This window comes from Lucilia sericata, unplaced genomic scaffold, assembly GCF_015586225.1.
Source record: "Lucilia sericata isolate MDLA Ls3-8-SP2 unplaced genomic scaffold, ASM1558622v1 Contig000602F_arrow, whole genome shotgun sequence".
Lineage (NCBI taxonomy): Eukaryota > Metazoa > Arthropoda > Insecta > Diptera > Calliphoridae > Lucilia > Lucilia sericata.
In genome coordinates, this window is record NW_023994609.1 from 208145 (window position 1) to 231416 (window position 23272).

At 30.0% G+C, this 23272-nt stretch overlaps 1 protein-coding gene across 3 annotated transcripts in view; it reads left to right on the top strand.

Moving 5' to 3' along the window:
- Nucleotides 1-20442, top strand: part of LOC119606563 (fibulin-2-like) — a 175918-nt gene extending 155476 nt beyond the window's left edge. For 2 of the 3 annotated variants that reach the window (XM_037960119.1, XM_037960120.1), the window contains 2 exons: nucleotides 19890-20120; nucleotides 20192-20434. In XM_037960119.1, the coding sequence (XP_037816047.1) occupies nucleotides 19890-20120; nucleotides 20192-20354 (394 nt within the window). In that variant the 3' untranslated portion in view covers nucleotides 20355-20434. Of the gene's footprint in view, nucleotides 1-19889; nucleotides 20121-20191 lie in introns of all 3 variants that reach the window. The other variant, XM_037960118.1, reaches the window with a different exon arrangement.
- The last annotated feature ends 2830 nt before the right edge of the window (nucleotides 20443-23272 follow it).

The following is a 23272-nucleotide window of genomic DNA, read 5'->3' on the forward strand; positions in this document are numbered from 1 at the left end:
ATTAAGGATACACATTTGATACTTTTTGAATATGCGAACATTTAATGGGTTAACATTTGATTTATTTACTAAAAGGAATATGGGGCATTTCAAAAATTTAAATTTAGCCAAATTACGATTGACGATTTTTGATACAAAAATGAAAAAAGTAATATTTATAGTTATTTTATTAATCAAATTATTAAAATTTTGTTCATCTCTCATTTATGTTTTAAACAAAATATAACAGGAGATTAATGAAAAATTAAGAATATTAGTTTATCAATTGCGTATAATTATAGTAAATTTGAAAAAATGAACGATGAAGTCATAAATTTGATTTATTAAAAAAAGGGTTATAATAACATCTTTAGACTAAATTTGCTACTTGTACCAAGGACGAACCATAATGAAAATAGTTAAAATCGGTCTATATACATACATATGTATCATCCCACCAAAAACAAAATCCTAAAAAACATTTAACATTTTAAACATTTAATTATTTAATTTAAAATTCCCAAGAATCATACTCTGAAGTATAGCCAATATCGTTCACCCAGCTCCTTATAAAACTCTTTAAAGCTAGGTATAAAGTTATTTGTATATTTTGTTAGTGTACTTTTTTAAAATCTGACAATTCGTCAAAACAAGTTCTGGATATTTTTAAATTCCTCTATAAATTTCATACTTTGGTCCTAGCCACCATATAATATCGACATCAGAAAGTTACTTGAACTTTCTTAATATAAATATTAGTACCCCGATGAAAAAGATATGCTCTTCAGATGAAAACCAACATCAATTATTTGATATAATAAATAAACGCCCTAATAAATTTTTTATACCCACCATCAAAAAAGATGGGGGGTATATTGATTTTGTCATTCCGTTTGTAACACATCGAAATATTGGTCATAGACCCACAGAAGTATATATATTCTGGGTCCTCATTAAATTCTAAGACGATCTAGCCATGTCTGTCCGTCTGTCCGTCCGTCCGTCCGTCTGTCTGTCTGTCTGTTGAAAGCACGATAGAGTCCGAATGAAAAGAGCTAGAGGGTTGAAATTTCACATAAATATTTCTTATAGGTAAGGTTTGTTTGGTATTGAAAATGGGCAATATCGGTCCACGTTTTCGGATAGCCCCCATACAAGTGGCCCTCGAAAAGCAGCTTTAACAGCCATAACTTGTTTAAAAATACGAATATAGCGATGAAATTCGACATAAGTAAGTTTCTTGTGATCCAAAATCACTGTGCAAAATTTTATGAGGATCGGTCCATAATTGACCCTACCCCCCATATAAGGTCCCCTTCAGAAAATGACTTTAACGCTCATTACTGGCTTAAAAATTCTAGTATATAGATGAAATTCGTCATAAGTAATTTTCATACGAGTCAAAATCTATCTAAAAAATTTTATGTTGATCGGTCCATGATTGACCCTACCCCCCATATAAGGTCCCCTTCAGAAAATTCCTTTAACGCTTATAACTGGCCTAATAATACGAATATATAGATGAAATTCGACATAAGTAAGTTTCATTCGAGTCAAACGAGGTTTGATGGTGGGTATATAAGATTCGGCATAGCCGAATATAACACTCTTACTTGTTAGATTTCAATTCATTCTTCACAGAAAATACTCTGAATGTGTTTTGACAAACCTATAAATAAATCCATTTAGACTAACTTCCTACCAAACGAGAAAATTCCTATCAACGAAAAACTCAAAATGACAACGCTAGATCAGAATTTGTACTACACTTCATCAGCATTAATCCCAAACTCTAAATAAATGTATACTTATATGCATAATTTTTAAGTAATTAGTTGTTAACGATTTATTGACGATTTTTTAAAATGTTTGTGACGATTTTGACGTTTTTATAATTTTGACGATTTGTCATAAAAAAGCGTAACAGCCCTATACACATATTCTTAGTATAAATACGAAGTCCAACGTTCTCCAAAATGTCCAAATTCATTAGGGATTAGATTTAATCGAGGTTCAAAGTTCACATTTTTTATTTATTTATATTTTCTGAACTATTTATCCGAATTTAATCGTTTTAGCCCCTAATTAAAACCTATGTCTAGTAGTTTGACAATACTTTATTCAAATAGCTTTAACATAATGACATCAAAAAACGTCTTTTAGTCAAGGATATCTCAAGAAAGGTACCCTCCATTTTATTTAAATCTTTACATAAGAATGCTTATAGTCTAATAAACAATATATAATAAATTCAGAATGGGACAATGAGGGAATTTCAAGTAAATCAACTTTAGTTAAATTAAATATTATTTTCTGACTTGAAGATGTAGAAAGTCAGCAATCACGATTAAATGAAAATTTTGTGATATACATAAGTTCAACGACCTTAAATGCACTAATTTTAATAAAAAGTTGTCATACAAGATAATGTATACAAATTATTAATGACAAAACAATATATATAACTTCCAAAATTCCAATGATTTACAGTTAATTTTTTGCAATAAAAATGGAGATCAGTGGATTTACATTGAGTGAGCAATAATTCACTCAGATTACATAGATGTATTCTGCGCAATAACTAAATATTGCACTATGGTTTAGAAAGTCATTTTGATATACATATAATATCTGAAATAAGTTAAGGATAAAATTATGTTCTATTAATTGGGATCTTTATATATTAAAAATAATAATTTTAAAAATATTATTTTGTATATAAAATATTGTAAATATTACCTATTTTTGAAAGTAAAAGTTTTTAAAATTTATTATTTTATTGAAAATAATTATCATAAATTTTAAATAAAAATTCAAAGTTATAAAATTACATATTAGGTATAACAAGTTAGAGTGCTATATTCAGCTATGCTGAATCTTAAATACCCTCCGCCTGTAAGCCATCTAAATAGTTTGAGTTTTAATAAATTTTATAAGTAGTTGCTTTATAAACCAATAAACTAGTTTATGGACCTGTTACGGATGGTATGGTAAATCTGAAAAAAAAATTCGCAGAATGATTTATCGATAAACAAAATATAATATATCGGATTTTGTTCATATATGTTAATGAAATATATGGGGTAAAGTGACTTAAGGAAATGGATCTTATATGAGAGTTTTGACCAATTATGGACTGATCCAAATATATTTCAGAAAGAGTTAGCGATATCTCTTTTTGTCAATGAAATATGTGCGGCTAAGTATTTTTTTGGAAGTGGACCGTATATCGGAGACCAGACAAATTATGGGCCCATCCAGAAAAAATTTAGGAGTGATTTGTATATATCAAAAACATATGTATTTAAGAGGAATTTTTGTCCGGTATCTTTATTTATCAATGAAATATGCGATTTTTGGAAGTGGATCTTATATGGGAGCTATCTCAGGATGGTTCATATCTACTTTAAACACATTCATGACGAAATTTATACCGATATCTTCATTCAGTAATGAAATATGTATATCCATTGACGTGGACACTTACGATGGCCATTATATAGTAGCTATGACCAATTAATGACCGATCCGAAAAAAATTTGGTAATCATATATGTATACACAAAATATATTTATATCGAATATTATTCCAATATCTTTGTTTCTTAATTAGTTATGTACTTCTAAGTGGTTTTCGGAAGTGGACCTTTTCAATTATGGACCGATCCGGAAAAAATTTCGCAGGCTCTTTTATATGTACTTTAAACACATTCATGATGAATTTTATACCAATATTTTCATTTAGTAATGAAATATGTGAATTTACGTGGTTATCGGTAATAGGCCTTAATGGGAACCATGCCCAATTATGGACCGATCCGAAAAATATTTTCAAGAGTGATATACATACATATGTATACAGAGAACATATCTATGTCGAATATTATTCCAATATCTTTATTTCTTAATTAGTTATGTACATTTAAGTGATTTTCGGAAGTGGAGCTTATATGGGAGCTATGCCCTATTATGGACCAATCCGAAAAATATTTTTCAGAGAGATATATGTATACACAAAACATATTTATGTCGAATATTATTCCAATATCTTTATTTCTTAATTAGTTATGTGCATTTAAGTGATTTTCGGTACAGATTTAGGTTGGTAATATGATTTCTGTTCATATCCCAGGAAAAACTTACATTGAAAAGTAATGAGTTAAAAGCTAATAAAACCTCTTTTCACTACATCACCAATGACGCTGATGTCATTGGAGGCAAGTACTTCTAAGCTCGCTTACAAATAGGGAGTTAAAGAAGTACTTGCAATTTCTCTTAGAAAACAGTTGTCGAGTAAGTTGTTTTGTTTTTACTAAAGCTATGTATACATGGTTGTCAGCAGTGTTGCCAGAACTCCCTCAGAATAAAGTGCAAAATAACGGTCAAAAAAGTACAAATTCGTTGAAAAAATTGCTAAATTCAAATCAAGGTTTTAAAAGTCCATTAAGCCATGTTTACCCGTATGTGCGGCTGGCTGTCCAGGTATAATGTACAGGTCGCAATTTTTCACATAATTCAACGAAAATGCAAAAAAAAATTCAAAAAAAATTGGAAAAAAAAAGTAGGACTTTGAACATGATCCTCCCCGATTTCGATGAAATTCGGTACACACATTCTTCATGTAAATACGGAATTTAAAGTTCTCCAAAATTTTCATATTCGTTACGGTCCAGATTTTTTCGATGTTTAAATTTCATATTTTTTTTTTTTGGGATTTTTTTTTTTTAACATGCATTAATTATTACATCGTATATTTCCTGAACTGTTTATCCGATTTTAATCGTTTTAGTTCCCAATGAAAGCCTATGTCTTGTAGCTTGATAATATTCAAGATATTTAAAAATGTAATGTTTTATTTGATGATGAACACAAAAAAGTTTAAGAATTTGAAACAAAAATGAAATTGTTTATGAACAAAAAATTAAAATTTTTGAAATTTGTAGGGAAATGATGTGGATTATTTTACTAAAAGTTGATTTACTTGAGATCCCCTCATTGTCCCATTCTGAAATGTTTATATTTTATTGAAAACACTATAAGCAATCTTATGTGAAGGAATAAAGAAAATGTAAGGTACACTTTTTAAGATATTATTGATTAAAGGACGTTGTTTGATGTCATCATCCTTAAGCGACATGGCCACACATCAAATTTGTTGACTCAAACTCTAAATTTTTGATTGTGTTAGTAAAAAAAACTCACACCGCATATATACTAGGGTGATCGATTACTCGACATTTTCCAAAAACCGGTTTTCGAATAGTTCGAATAGTTGACATTTAAAAAAACCGGTTGATATTTTTCAAATTCAGAAAAAACCGGTTAACCGGTTTTTCATTATAAATAAAAAAATATATTTTAATTTGAAAAACTTAATGTTTATGTTTAAATTTGATTAATAAAACATGGCCCGAAATGATTTTTAACAGTTTAAAAGATTGTAACTTTAGATCTAGTCGTTTGATTTACATTATTTCTTTAATATAAAAAAATTAGGAAAAAAGTGGGACATTTCTGTTAAACATAAGGTACTATGTAATCCTAGCTTATTTTAAAAGCCCTGTTTAGGAAATTTGCATAGGCATTCCAACACTTCCATAAAATTTCAACCGTAAATTAATTATTGTAATTGGAATATATTCTTAAGATTGATAAAATTTTATCAAACAGTTGTCAATTTTACAAATAATTTTTTTAATTAATTAGGAAAATCAAAAAAGTTTAACCAAAGGAGCTTTAGAAAAATATACGCTAGTTCCTCGACTCGAATATTTTTAAAATTTAGACGGGCTGTATTATTATTTACTTAAAAATTTCATTTAAATAATCTTTGATTACAAAGCAAATTAAAGTATTCGAAACCGGTTTTTAAAAAGTGAAAAAACCGGGTTATTCGATATTCGAAAAATCAACATTAAGAAAAAACCGACACTGGTAAAGCAGAAAAAACCGGTTGAAAAATCGAGTCGATCACCCTAATATATACATGTGAGTTTTTTCACTAACACAATTAAAAAACTTACCGTTTGAGTCAACAAATTAGGAACTAAAACGATAAATATTTTATAAAATATACGATGTCAAATTTAATGCTTGTTGAAAAAAATCTTAAAAAATTTGAACTTTGAACCTTGATAAAATCTAAACCGTAATGAATTTTGAAGAACTTAAAACTTCGTATTGATACAAAGAATGTGTGTACCAAGTTTTATCAAAATCGGAAAGGGTAAGGTACAAAACCTGTTTGAAAATTTGTTTAATGCCCCTAAGAATAAGTATATACCTACATATATATGTATATGTATATTAAATAACTAATAACACTAGGTAACAACGATTTTGTTTAGGATATAAAACCTATATGGTTTTCTTTGTTTAGGACGTCTAAGACTAGAAAAAGTATGTATTTAAAAAATCTAGGACGTCAAATCTTTTAATTATTCATTAAAAAAATGCTAAAAAAAGGGTTAAATTCGAAATAAAAAATTTTATATTTATAGTTTTAGTTATTTTTTATATAAACAATTTTATGGGTCTTATTCACAACACTTTAGCAAAGGTATTCTTATGGCAAAAATATTGAAAATTCAGTTGAAATAATCTTAAATCTCGGTGAATAGATGTCAGGTTTATTATTCATACTTCTAAGAGCTTTTAGGAAACAATATAAATGTTAATGTGACAAATGAATTATGAGGGTTATATTCAAATACGCAAGTTTGTAATTTCTCCTCTATATAAATCCTCTTTCAGAAAATAAATTTATTCTCAATAAATTATTAAAACATTTTAGTATTATGATACATTCGAAAAAATGATTTGTTTTAAAACATCCTTCTTAGAGCTCGGTCCGTGATCCAAACAATTAAGATCCTATTCCGAAAATAAAATCGATACACTATATAAATTTGAGCATAAATCTAATAAATGAGCAATTCTTGGTAAAACGTCTTGTGTTGGTGCGTATGTATTCGGCATTCCTGAACTTTTACCTGTTTTTATATGTTCATACATTTTTATTTTATTGTATATTTTAAATTTTAATGATTTTTTTCAGAAAAATGTTTTTGGAAGATATTAGCCGTTTTAGCATGTAGTCACTACATTGTTAACAAAACAACGCTCGTTTAGCTTATTTTTTCAAATATTTGTTTCGATTATTGCATAATAATATTTGAAATAATTCACTTCTTACTTTAATTTATAGTGTAAATTATAAATTACAATAAACATATACAAAAAGTTTTCGTGAGAATTTCTTAAAATTTCACATCTCAAGACTAAATTTTTGCAGTTCTCTATAGAAATTAATCTTTAAAGTTCTTTAATTATAAAAAAGTGCAAAATAGAAGAAAAAATGCCAAAAATGCACTTTTAATGCTAAAAATTTCTAGCAAAAGACGAAAAAGTGCTATAAAGCATCTAACACTTTTTTCTAAAAAATAAGTGCAGCCGACGAAAAAAAGTGATAGAATTGCACTTTAAATGCCGTTATGGCAACACTGGTTGTCAGAGCTACCAACGTTAGCAGAAAAATGTTCAGAAAATGTCTAACAACCGTATAAACTTACAATTTCTGTTAGAAAAAGCATTGTCAGTATATTGTAAAACAACAATATTGTCAGACATCTAACAACTGTGTAAACACATTACGTCGCCATTGCCAGATAAATTAGCAATAAATCGGCAATTAAAAAAAAAAATATTTTGTACCAAAGAATCATATCACAAATTAATCAAAAATCACAATATTGTTGTTACATATGTACGTAAGTAAGGGAATTTTTATTCAGAATTGGTTTACTGGAATAACATCTATTAGAATTTGTATCACTTTTGCAGAAAAATGTAAATATATAATTATTTGTGGAATACTACCCTGTAAAAAATTTTAAAATTTTGGTTATGATTGATGTAGTTATTTCATACATTACTTGGCAGTGAGTGATCGTTATCAACAACATTAATTGACTTTTTCAATAGGATTGTTTAGAGCCTGCGTCTAATATGCACATTCAGTGCTAGATTTAAGCAATTTATGGATGAAAAACCAATTTTCTGAAAGAGGCTTTATATGGGGGCTAGGGGCAAATATGGACCAAGCCCGATAAAATTTTGCGAATATATTCATATTTACATAACATTTTATTGTGGTGAATTTCATCGGTATAGTTGTGTTTATAAGTTAATTTGGGACATTCAAGTAATTTTCTGAAGAGGACTTTGTATGGGAGCTAGGGTGAAATGGGGCCCGATCTTTATGAAATTTGGCAGGGTCATCAAGACTTCTATAAAACTTAGTTGTGCCGTAATTTATCGATATATCTGTATATTTAACATAATTAGGAGCTCAGAAGCCCTTTTCGGGGTGTTCTGTTCTATGGGGGCTAGGTAAAATAATGGACCGATTTTAACCATTTTCAATAGGCTTCGTCCTTGGGTCAAATAAAACGTGCGTGTCAAATTTCATCCAATTATCTTGAAAATTGCGACCTGTACCTTGCGCACGGACGGACGGTATACTTTAAGGTTGGTCTAAGACGAATATTTTTGTATGTTACAAACATCAGCACAAATCCAATATACCCTCCCCACGAAAGTGGTGTAGGGTATAATGAACAACAACAACGCTAAACAAAATAACCACACAAAAAACAAAATACACAAGGCAGTAAGACCAACAGCACCCAAACATACGAAACTGAATACACCAAGAAACAAAAACAATATACACAAGGTAATGAAACATAGACCTGGTCCACACTAGGAAACTTTTATTGAGAAACTTTTTCTTAATTCTCTTTTGAAGTTTCCTTAATGTCCACACATAGAAACTTTTGTTTCAGAAACTACGTATTAATTGCATTGATTTGTTGTTGTACGAATGAGAAGAATAACAAAACAAGTTTCCGAGTACGAGAAACTCCGTACCGCGAGAGAGATGAATGATATTCTTTCTCTTTCTCTCTCACGCAAAACCAAAAGTTTCCCAAAAAAAGTTTCCTAGTGTGGACCGGCAGATACGAAACGAAATACTCAAAAAAAAAAGAAAAAACAAAATACAAAATGCAATGAAACCAACAGACATCCAAATATACGACACTGAATGCACCAAGAAACAAAAACAATATGCACAAGACAATGAAACACACAGCCATCCAAACAAATGAAACGAAATACTCAATGAATAAGCAGTGTTGTTGTTGTTGTTGTTGACAAACTTATATATACCCTTCTCAGCGTTGCCACTTTGGTCCAGTTGGACCAAAATTGGTAGTTTCAAATCCCTGAAATGACTTTTGGTAGTTTGGTTGGTAGGTTTAAATTTTGGTCCAAATTTGGTAGGATGAGATTTATAAACATTTCTGACCTTGTTATGGCAAAGTAATAAGAATTTTAATAAATACGTCAATCTTAGGTTTATCCTTGTTAAATTTATATTGTTTGTTCTAAGAAAATATTAAGTTTCTATGTATTTCAACATTTCTGATTCGTGAATGTTATTAAGTTAGTTTGAAATGAGGATGTTATATAAAATCCGAAGGAATACTTGTAGGCCTGCATCAGTCCCGTTGTGCACTTCCTCACCAATGTCTCAGGTGGGAATCGAATGCACGACGTCAGGTCTGACTATAACATAAACCACTAACCTACTGTAGGCCACACTAATTCATTTTTTTCTAAGAAGCCAGATTCATGAATAAATATATAATTTGGTGGGTCTACTACCTTACAAACGGAATCACAAAATTAATATACCCCAATTCTTTTTTGATGGGTATAAAAATATTAGGGGTATATTGATTTTGTGATTCCGCTTGTAAGTATATAGTTTTTCTAGGTTCTTATTAGATTCTAAGACGATATAGCCATGTCCTCCCGTCTCTCTGTTGAAACAGTTTTTTATCAACCGAAATCTATGTCGACTGGTCCACGATTGATCCTATTACAGCCATATATCCCCTTTTACGGAAAATAATTTTATTATCAATAAATAGCAAATTAGTTAACCGTAGTATAATAAAAGGATTTATCCATAAAGTCCTCAATTTATACGATAGATGCTGATGGTGGATATACATATGTGATGCATCATAGCGGAATATAATACTATTACAATTTTCTCGGGAATGATTTTGGTACAAATTTTGTCGAAAACAGCAATTATGTATTTCATAACTATATAGTATTTGGAAATTTTGTCTAATTACGTAAAAGTAAACAATTGATTATTTAGAACAAATCATTTTATGATATTACATATTAGTTTTAAAAATAATGGAACTCTAACAGAAGCAATTGTCCCTAAGTAAAAATTTGGTAGTTTTTGTAACGTTTTGGTAGTTTTTTGTCGGAACTTTGGTAAGAAAAATAAATTGTGAGTGGCAACGCTGACCATTCTCACGAAGGTGAATCTTTTTATTATTAAAAAGCAATACATCTTACTTAACAACTATTTTGTAAGAGTTGTGCGTAGAAGTACTTGCCTCTAATGACATCACCGTGTTAAAATAATGACTTAAAATGCTAATGAAGAAATAGTGAAAAGAGGTTTTATTAGCTTTTTAACTCATTACTTTTCAATGTAAGTTTTTCCTGGGATTTATTCTAAACTGTTTTAACATATATAAATCGTAATATAGTCAGGGTGATGGTAATACTTGTTTTATCATATTTTTATGATTTGATTTCCTCTAAATTTACTTATGGTACGGACCGATCACAAAAAAATTTGACAATTAGAATTATGTTCCTATAAAACTTGTTTATGTCGTTGCTTTACTATCATTTTGAAGCAAGTTATGAGCGTTAGAGTCTTTTGTATGGGGGCTACGCGAAAACATGGACCGATATGGCCCACTTTCAATACCAAACAAACTGCATGAATAAAAAATATTTGTGCAAAATTTCAGCTCCTTAATTTTGAAAATTTTATCGGTGAAAATGTATTTAATGAATTGTGTATTTTTGTATTGTCATTACTCGTTCCACCTTTTTCTAATATGCCGCAGGTGAAAGGCTTTTTATTTCAAAGGCTATAATTAAAAACAAAATTCGAAATCGTATTTAAGCTGAATTTTTATGTTCACTAATACAAATTCGAAAAGAATTTGTTAAGTGGCCTTAATAATAAACAGATTTTAATTTTATACAAGTTTTATGAATCAAATTTAGTATGGAATATAACTAATTATATGGCAAATAAAATAAGATCGTTTGAAAATTATCAACATGAAGATAACGATGAAGATATAGTACTAGAAATATTGGAGTCATGCACTTCATAATCAATATTTTAATAAAAACTAGAAAAAACAATAATTTATATTGTTGTGTTATATTAAAAAATTTTAACACTTTTTTTTTCTTCTGTAGAACATTTTAGCACTTAATTTTTTTAAGTTTTAGTGTTGACTGGTTCTAGTCGATATTAGAAGTTTTTTGAAAAAATATTGTTTTTTAAATTTTTGTTAAAACCATTCCAAATAGCACGATCAAATAACTCGTTAATGGAGCATTCAGTAAGAGAATAGACTAATAAACACAGAAAATTACTCTAAAGCCGATTTTAAATCCCAGAAAGTGGGGTAAGCACATTTGTAATCAGTTATTTTCTGGTTATCGTCAAACAAAACCCGGATAGGTAAAAATTTTGCTGAGTAAATTTTAATAATGGGATTTTTATCTCCAGATTTTTTAACTTTTCCACATTATGTGTAAATTTATTTTCGAACCATAAAAAATTTCTTAAACATTTTAGCACCCTTTGATCAGACTTTTGGAAACCTATTCAGGATTTTCATACATTAATTGTGTTTCCTTTTCAGAATCGATCCAATTGACATTGCTGATGGAATGTAAATTTTCTTTTTCCAATTGTTTTAAAAGCTCCATGTTATTTTTGTTTTTGTAAAGTTATAAAAATTCTTTAGATTGATTGGGTTAAAAATCGGCATTTTTGAAGCAAAAATCGGGAAATCAGCACTTTACTATTTTGAAGGTAAAATATCGGCAAAATGCCGTTGAATCTGCAAATCTAGCAGGCATGACCACAATATTGCCAACCACAAGACGATATTTTGCTCTCCATACAAAATGTATGAAAACTCATTGTCGACAGCGGTTGTGGTTCCAATTATAATCAAGCTGTGACGCGCAACGCTGGTATACAAAATCATATTCATGTCGAATTTTATTACGATAGCTTTATTTATCAATCAAATATGTGCGTTTAAGTGATTTTCGGAAGTAGGCCTTATATGGCAGCTATGATCAATTGTGGATCGATTCAGATCTACGTTGGTAATATGTTTCATATCATATTCATATATACATTTTGTGGGAGGGAAGTAGTTATTAATTTTTGCAGTTCTCTATAGAAATTAATCTTTAAAGTTCTTTAATTATAAAAAAGTGCAAAATAGAAGAAAAAATGCCAAAAATGCACTTTTAATGCTAAAAATTTCTAGCAAAAGACGAAAAAGTGCTATAAAGCATCTAACACTTTTTTCTAAAAAATAAGTGCAGCCGACGAAAAAAAGTGATAGAATTGCACTTTAAATGCCGTTATGGCAACACTGGTTGTCAGAGCTACCAACGTTAGCAGAAAAATGTTCAGAAAATGTCTAACAACCGTATAAACTTACAATTTCTGTTAGAAAAAGCATTGTCAGTATATTGTAAAACAACAATATTGTCAGACATCTAACAACGGTGTAAACACATTACGTCGCCATTGCCAGATAAATTAGCAATAAATCGGCAATTAAAAAAAAAAATATTTTGTACCAAAGAATCATATCACAAATTAATCAAAAATCACAATATTGTTTTTACATATGTACGTAAGTAAGGGAATTTTTATTCAGAATTGGTTTACTGGAATAACATCTATTAGAATTTGTATCACTTTTGCAGAAAAATGTAAATATATAATTATTTGTGGAATACTACCCTGTAAAAAATTTTAAAATTTTGGTTATGATTGATGTAGTTATTTCATACATTACTTGGCAGTGAGTGATCGTTATCAACAACATTAATTGACTTTTTCAATAGGATTGTTTAGAGCCTGCGTCTAATATGCACATTCAGTGCTAGATTTAAGCAATTTATGGATGAAAAACCAATTTTCTGAAAGAGGCTTTATATGGGGGCTAGGGGCAAATATGGACCAAGCCCGATAAAATTTTGCGAATATATTCATATTTACATAACATTTTATTGTGGTGAATTTCATCGGTATAGTTGTGTTTACAAGTTAATTTGGGACATTCAAGTAATTTTCTGAAGAGGACTTTGTATGGGAGCTAGGGTGAAATGGGGCCCGATCTTTATGAAATTTGGCAGGGTCATCAAGACTTCTATAAAACTTAGTTGTGCCGTAATTTATCGATATATCTGTATATTTAACATAATTAGGAGCTCAGAAGCCCTTTTCGGGGTGTTCTGTTCTATGGGGGCTAGGTAAAATAATGGACCGATTTTAACCATTTTCAATAGGCTTCGTCCTTGGGTCAAATAAAACGTGCGTGTCAAATTTCATCCAATTATCTTGAAAATTGCGACCTGTACCTTGCGCACGGACGGACGGTATACTTTAAGGTTGGTCTAAGACGAATATTTTTGTATGTTACAAACATCAGCACAAATCCAATATACCCTCCCCACGAAAGTGGTGTAGGGTATAATGAACAACAACAACGCTAAACAAAATAACCACACAAAAAACAAAATACACAAGGCAGTAAGACCAACAGCACCCAAACATACGAAACTGAATACACCAAGAAACAAAAACAATATACACAAGGTAATGAAACATAGACCTGGTCCACACTAGGAAACTTTTATTGAGAAACTTTTTCTTAATTCTCTTTTGAAGTTTCCTTAATGTCCACACATAGAAACTTTTGTTTCAGAAACTACGTATTAATTGCATTGATTTGTTGTTGTACGAATGAGAAGAATAACAAAACAAGTTTCCGAGTACGAGAAACTCCGTACCGCGAGAGAGATGAATGATATTCTTTCTCTTTCTCTCTCACGCAAAACCAAAAGTTTCCCAAAAAAAGTTTCCTAGTGTGGACCGGCAGATACGAAACGAAATACTCAAAAAAAAAAGAAAAAACAAAATACAAAATGCAATGAAACCAACAGACATCCAAATATACGACACTGAATGCACCAAGAAACAAAAACAATATGCACAAGACAATGAAACACACAGCCATCCAAACAAATGAAACGAAATACTCAATGAATAAGCAGTGTTGTTGTTGTTGTTGTTGACAAACTTATATATACCCTTCTCAGCGTTGCCACTTTGGTCCAGTTGGACCAAAATTGGTAGTTTCAAATCCCTGAAATGACTTTTGGTAGTTTGGTTGGTAGGTTTAAATTTTGGTCCAAATTTGGTAGGATGAGATTTATAAACATTTCTGACCTTGTTATGGCAAAGTAATAAGAATTTTAATAAATACGTCAATCTTAGGTTTATCCTTGTTAAATTTATATTGTTTGTTCTAAGAAAATATTAAGTTTCTATGTATTTCAACATTTCTGATTCGTGAATGTTATTAAGTTAGTTTGAAATGAGGATGTTATATAAAATCCGAAGGAATACTTGTAGGCCTGCATCAGTCCCGTTGTGCACTTCCTCACCAATGTCTCAGGTGGGAATCGAATGCACGACGTCAGGTCTGACTATAACATAAACCACTAACCTACTGTAGGCCACACTAATTCATTTTTTTCTAAGAAGCCAGATTCATGAATAAATATATAATTTGGTGGGTCTACTACCTTACAAACGGAATCACAAAATTAATATACCCCAATTCTTTTTTGATGGGTATAAAAATATTAGGGGTATATTGATTTTGTGATTCCGCTTGTAAGTATATAGTTTTTCTAGGTTCTTATTAGATTCTAAGACGATATAGCCATGTCCTCCCGTCTCTCTGTTGAAACAGTTTTTTATCAACCGAAATCTATGTCGACTGGTCCACGATTGATCCTATTACAGCCATATATCCCCTTTTACGGAAAATAATTTTATTATCAATAAATAGCAAATTAGTTAACCGTAGTATAATAAAGGATTTATCCATAAAGTCCTCAATTTATACGATAGATGCTGATGGTGGATATACATATGTGATGCATCATAGCGGAATATAATACTATTACAATTTTCTCGGGAATGATTTTGGTACAAATTTTGTCGAAAACAGCAATTATGTATTTCATAACTATATAGTATTTGGAAATTTTGTCTAATTACGTAAAAGTAAACAATTGATTATTTAGAACAAATCATTTTATGATATTACATATTAGTTTTAAAAATAATGGAACTCTAACAGAGGCAATTGTCCCTAAGTAAAAATTTGGTAGTTTTTGTAACGTTTTGGTAGTTTTTTGTCGGAACTTTGGTAAGAAAAATAAATTGTGAGTGGCAACGCTGACCATTCTCACGAAGGTGAATCTTTTTATTATTAAAAAGCAATACATCTTACTTAACAACTATTTTGTAAGAGTTGTGCGTAGAAGTACTTGCCTCTAATGACATCACCGTGTTAAAATAATGACTTAAAATGCTAATGAAGAAATAGTGAAAAGAGGTTTTATTAGCTTTTTAACTCATTACTTTTCAATGTAAGTTTTTCCTGGGATTTATTCTAAACTGTTTTAACATATATAAATCGTAATATAGTCAGGGTGATGGTAATACTTGTTTTATCATATTTTTATGATTTGATTTCCTCTAAATTTACTTATGGTACGGACCGATCACAAAAAATTTGACAATTAGAATTATGTTCCTATAAAACTTGTTTATGTCGTTGCTTTACTATCATTTTGAAGCAAGTTATGAGCGTTAGAGTCTTTTGTATGGGGGCTACGCGAAAACATGGACCGATATGGCCCACTTTCAATACCAAACAAACTGCATGAATAAAAAATATTTGTGCAAAATTTCAGCTCCTTAATTTTGAAAATTTTATCGGTGAAAATGTATTTAATGAATTGTGTATTTTTGTATTGTCATTACTCGTTCCACCTTTTTCTAATATGCCGCAGGTGAAAGGCTTTTTATTTCAAAGGCTATAATTAAAAACAAAATTCGAAATCGTATTTAAGCTGAATTTTTATGTTCACTAATACAAATTCGAAAAGAATTTGTTAAGTGGCCTTAATAATAAACAGATTTTAATTTTATACAAGTTTTATGAATCAAATTTAGTATGGAATATAACTAATTATATGGCAAATAAAATAAGATCGTTTGAAAATTATCAACATGAAGATAACGATGAAGATATAGTACTAGAAATATTGGAGTCATGCACTTCATAATCAATATTTTAATAAAAACTAGAAAAAACAATAATTTATATTGTTGTGTTATATTAAAAAATTTTAACACTTTTTTTTTCTTCTGTAGAACATTTTAGCACTTAATTTTTTTAAGTTTTAGTGTTGACTGGTTCTAGTCGATATTAGAAGTTTTTTGAAAAAATATTGTTTTTTAAATTTTTGTTAAAACCATTCCAAATAGCACGATCAAATAACTCGTTAATGGAGCATTCAGTAAGAGAATAGACTAATAAACACAGAAAATTACTCTAAAGCCGATTTTAAATCCCAGAAAGTGGGGTAAGCACATTTGTAATCAGTTATTTTCTGGTTATCGTCAAACAAAACCCGGATAGGTAAAAATTTTGCTGAGTAAATTTTAATAATGGGATTTTTATCTCCAGATTTTTTAACTTTTCCACATTATGTGTAAATTTATTTTCGAACCATAAAAAATTTCTTAAACATTTTAGCACCCTTTGATCAGACTTTTGGAAACCTATTCAGGATTTTCATACATTAATTGTGTTTCCTTTTCAGAATCGATCCAATTGACATTGCTGATGGAATGTAAATTTTCTTTTTCCAATTGTTTTAAAAGCTCCATGTTATTTTTGTTTTTGTAAAGTTATAAAAATTCTTTAGATTGATTGGGTTAAAAATCGGCATTTTTGAAGCAAAAATCGGGAAATCAGCACTTTACTATTTTGAAGGTAAAATATCGGCAAAATGCCGTTGAATCTGCAAATCTAGCAGGCATGACCACAATATTGCCAACCACAAGACGATATTTTGCTCTCCATACAAAATGTATGAAAACTCATTGTCGACAGCGGTTGTGGTTCCAATTATAATCAAGCTGTGACGCGCAACGCTGGTATACAAAATCATATTCATGTCGAATTTTATTACGATAGCTTTATTTATCAATCAAATATGTGCGTTTAAGTGATTTTCGGAAGTAGGCCTTATATGGCAGCTATGATCAATTGTGGATCGATTCAGATCTACGTTGGTAATATGTTTCATATCATATTCATATATACATTTTGTGGGAGGGAAGTAGTTATTAATTTCCGGGAATATGTTCCTTTGTATGAGGGCTATAGGAAATTTTGGATCGATTGTTATGATTTGTAACGTAAATAATCCCTTGGCAAATTCATCGAAATATCTTTGGTAGTTTCTAGAATATAGATGAATATTTATTGGTGTTACACACGGAATGACAAACTTATACCCAGCGGGAAAAAGAGGCAGTAAAGAGGCCTTACTGAAGGCATTGTTTTGCAGACACAAGCACACCCCGCTGCATTGCAAAATAATTTCAATTTAGTACGGCGTGCCATTGTCACCCAAGTGCTTGCCTTCTTGCTTCTGTTAGAGCGCTGATAGAAGGCTTATTTAAAAAGGCCTTCTGTTGTAGGCCTATTAGAAGGACTTTCGCTGACGGCTTATAAGAAGACCTATAACGTAATGCTTGTGGAATATCTTCTGCGAGAAGGCTATGAGAAATTAGTATCGCATCTTTTATAACGTGTTAATATGTCTCTTAGAAGGCCTAAAAATCGAAGTCCTAGCATTTTTTCCCGCTAGGTATATACTCTATCACTACTAGTATTGGTGCAGGGTATAAAAATACAAAGCACTATGGTATATTCTTAATTGTTTTTACTTCTATTGCAATTTTTGTTGGTTCAAACTTTTAACATAACTTAGGTACTTAGCGTTGATAAATCTAAAATATGTTTTTAGGAATACGATTCAGAAATTAGAACTTCTGAACAAAATTGCAATATTCGAGTGCAATTTCGAAAAATTTTAACTTTGAAAGAATATATGGATAAATATATGAATAAAAACAAGTCAGATTTCTATATTCGGCTGTGCCGAATCTTATATACCCTTTACCAAGTATGTTTAAAAAAACAGTTTATATTTATTTTTATACCCTACACCACTTTAGTGGGGAGGGTATAATGGATTTGTGCTGATGTTTGTAACATACAAAAAAATTCGTCCTAGACCCACCTTAAACCAATCGAATTATACCAATTAGAATCGTTTTCTGAGTCGATTAAGCTATGTCCGTCCGTCCATCCGTCTGGCTGTCCATGTAAACCTTGTGCGCAAGGTACAGATCGCAATTTTCAAGATAATTGGATGAAATTTGGCACGCACGTTTTATTTGACCTATTGAAATGGTTAAAATCGGTCCATTATTTCACCTAGCCCCCATAGAACAGAATCTCCCGAAAAGGGCTTCTGAGCTCATAATTATGTTAAATATACAGATATATCGATAAAATACGGCACAACTAAGTTTTATAGAAGTCTTGATGACCCTGCCAAATTTCATAAAGATCGGGCCCCATTTGACCCTAGCTCCCATACAAAGTCCCCCTCAGAGAATTACTTGAATGTCCCAAATTAACTTATAAACACAAATATCGCGATGAAATTCAGCACAATTAAATATTATGTAAATATAAATATATTCACAAAATTTTATCGGGCTTGGTCCATATTTGCCCCTAGCCCCCATATAAAGCCTCTTTCAGAAAATTGGTTTTTCATCCATAAATTGCTTAAATGTATGGGAACAAGGGAATATTGAAGATAAATGCTTTATTATGAAAAATAAATCACATTTAATATTCATAACTGGTGTAGGGTATCATATGGTCGGCCACGCCCGACTATACTTTCTTATATATTAGAATTTAATTTAATTTTATAAAATTTCAATTAATTTCTGTATTTTATTATAATTTTACATTTTATATCTGCATCAAAGTAAGTAAAAACAACAATAACAAATAAATGCATCATCTGTAGTACAAGCTGCATTTTGAATCGACTTGTATCTCTGCACACGTATCACACCTAACATACACACAAACAAATATAAACTGTATTAGCGCAGAAAGAAATATTAACCGTTTACTGTAATACCACCCTGAAACTGTATTACCACCATCAAACAAATATGAGCTGTATTACCAACATATTACTGCCTTATCACCTTGTTGTTGTGTTTTATGCTTTTATTTATAATTGGTTGAGGAAATTTTCAGAGGTAGTTTCAGATTTTTGCCCATATCTCAGTTATTTATGGACCGATTTTGCTTATTTTCAATAGGAAACTTCTCGAAAGCATGTCTGACAGAATTATTGAAGATTTGGATGCCGAAGATATCTGGGGTCTTCAGAAAATTGATTTCAACGGACATGGCTTAATCGACTCCGCTATCTATAAGGATCCAGAATATATATACTTTATAGGGTCGGAAAATTATATTGCGGAATTTACAAACGGAATGACAAACATATATATACCCTTCTCACGAAGGTGAAGGGTATAATTACGTGACTCCTAAAAATTCATTTTATCAATTGCAAAAATCATATGTATATTAAACATATTTTTTAAAGAGATAGTTAATAAGTATGAGTTATGCTTTAGAAGAGTAAATTTGTCTGTAAATGCTAATGATGTCATTTGAAAAATTAAAAATGTATATATGGTTGTTAAATCCTTTATTTTAGCCGCTGCCGTCTTACAAATAATATGTGTGAAGGAGAGGATTGTTTTAATAAACCTTCGGCTTATACTTACAATTTCATAACGTTTGTGTCAAAGATGATGGTACCACCAGAGGGCAGAACCCTTTTTAGCTTGAAAGGACCAGCCTGGTATGACGACATTGAATTTGATATGAAAATCGTTAAAATACAAGCAGCTGCAAATATCGAAAAAGCAACAAATAACCATTTCGGGTAAAAGCATTCAGTACTATTACCAATGTACAGATGTATATTTAATATATTATAAACTTTGTCTTTTTCAGAACGACGAAGGGTCATCATGAGGTGCACTTGAGTCTCAAGCGTTCCTTAGAAGGTCCCCAAGAAATTGAAATTGATTTAACAATGACCGTCTTTACTAGAGGTTTGCCGCGCGGCAAAAGTGTAGCTAAAGTTTTTATAATTGTCTCACAATATACTTTTTAAACATATTTTTATATTTGTACATAATTGTATAAAATGTTTACCTTATGAATCCCAAAATTTGATAAATATAGCACTTTTATACCAATTATATTGTATTATATGTATTCCACTACAAAAGTAATACTTTATCAAATGCATAAAGTTTTACAAGCAATATTAGATTATTAAAAAACAAGTAAGAGTGCTATTTTCGGCTGTGCCGAATCTTATATACCATTCACCATAGTGTATATAAAAATTCATTTTCCATACTATGTCATTATTATAGCAATAGCAAACAGCAACAACGCTAAACGAAATACCTAGCTAGTATTTGGAAGATTGTTGGATGATTAATTAATAAGTTCAGTGCTTAAAAATGACTCGAAAATGATCCCGATATATGATTGAAAACTGAATATTTGAAAATCAATAACAAAATGTATAGCAATCATAAATTGATCATCCTGGTGTTTAATAACTTATTATGTGGTCACATTTCAAGTAATTGTTTTTGATTGTAATGAAACAGCAACACTTACACTTAAAAATTACTCAAAAACGATTCAAAAATGAGTCGAAACTGATTAGAAATGGGGCTCATTAGCAAAATATTTTGTGTGGCCTAAAATGAGTTGATATAATTCTCATTTCGTTTATAAAATTAAATGTATAAGTATATGAATTTGTGTGATATTTATAAAGTCAATTTTCTGTAAAGGAAAATGAAATTTTTAATGATCTTCTACGGAAGATAGTTGGGCGGCAATCACTAAAGTCTAAATAATTCCAATTAATGTTTAAAATCTGATTTATTTGAAAAACAATAACAAAATGTATACCAATCATATAATCCAGGTGTTTGAATTATGATTGTTTATAAATTTAGTTTGTAGTTATATTTCGCGCAGTCGGAAGATCAAGAACTGTTTTCTGTTGTATTGTATTTGTCTGTAACAGACATAAAAATTACTTAGAAAAGTCTAAAAAATTACTATAATATGATTCGGAAATAACTCTTAAACAACCAGTAATTTTTTAGCTTGAAAGGACCAGCCTGGTATGACGACATTGAATTTGATATGAAAATCGTTAAAATACAAGCAGCTGCAAATATCGAAAAAGCAACAAATAACCATTTCGGGTAAAAGCATTCAGTACTATTACCAATGTACAGATGTATATTTAATATATTATAAACTTTGTCTTTTTCAGAACGACGAAGGGTCATCATGAGGTGCACTTGAGTCTCAAGCGTTCCTTAGAAGGTCCCCAAGAAATTGAAATTGATTTAACAATGACCGTCTTTACTAGAGGTTTGCCGCGCGGCAAAAGTGTAGCTAAAGTTTTTATAATTGTCTCACAATATACTTTTTAAACATATTTTTATATTTGTACATAATTGTATAAAATGTTTACCTTATGAATCCCAAAATTTGATAAATATAGCACTTTTATACCAATTATATTGTATTATATGTATTCCACTACAAAAGTAATACTTTATCAAATGCATAAAGTTTTACAAGCAATATTAGATTATTAAAAAACAAGTAAGAGTGCTATTTTCGGCTGTGCCGAATCTTATATACCATTCACCATAGTGTATATAAAAATTCATTTTCCATACTATGTCATTATTATAGCAATAGCAAACAGCAACAACGCTAAACGAAATACCTAGCTAGTATTTGGAAGATTGTTGGATGATTAATTAATAAGTTCAGTGCTTAAAAATGACTCGAAAATGATCCCGATATATGATTGAAAACTGAATATTTGAAAATCAATAACAAAATGTATAGCAATCATAAATTGATCATCCTGGTGTTTAATAACTTATTATGTGGTCACATTTCAAGTAATTGTTTTTGATTGTAATGAAACAGCAACACTTACACTTAAAAATTACTCAAAAACGATTCAAAAATGAGTCGAAACTGATTAGAAATGGGGCTCATTAGCAAAATATTTTGTGTGGCCTAAAATGAGTTGATATAATTCTCATTTCGTTTATAAAATTAAATGTATAAGTATATGAATTTGTGTGATATTTATAAAGTCAATTTTCTGTAAGGAAAATGAAATTTTTAATGATCTTCTACGGAAGATAGTTGGGCGGCAATCACTAAAGTCTAAATAATTCCAATTAATGTTTAAAATCTGATTTATTTGAAAAACAATAACAAAATGTATACCAATCATATAATCCAGGTGTTTGAATTATGATTGTTTATAAATTTAGTTTGTAGTTATATTTCGCGCAGTCGGAAGATCAAGAACTGTTTTCTGTTGTATTGTATTTGTCTGTAACAGACATAAAAATTACTTAGAAAAGTCTAAAAAATTACTATAATATGATTCGGAAATAACTCTTAAACAACCAGTAATTCGGCTCATTAATGACTAAAAAAAGATAAAAAAATAAATGACTTATTTATGATCAGAAAATGAGCGCATATATGATCATTTTAATCGTGCAGAAGTGTCATAAATGACTCGAATGTGATCAAAAATTTCAAAAAATGCTAGCTGGGTTAACACACAAAAAACAAAATACACAAGGCAGTAAAATCAACAGACATCCAAACATACGAAACAAAATACAGTGGTTTCCCGGTTTAACGAATACTCAGTTTAGCGAATTCGCGATTTAACGAACGGGCAAATTGTTTCCATTGAGTACCTTATATTACGAATGAATGAGTAAATTTTGTACTCGATATAACGAATTTCAAAAAAAATTTATATAAAAAATAATATGGAGAGATCACTAAACTTCATTATTAACCAAAAGTAATAACATAAAGTACTGCTCAAAAATATAGCGCACCTTGTGTTAGGTTTTTATTCTTTTTATATCATTACAATAAATTAAGTTAGAAAAACATGATTGATGGCCAATTCAAGAACGAAGTCCAGTTTATGTAATAAGTATC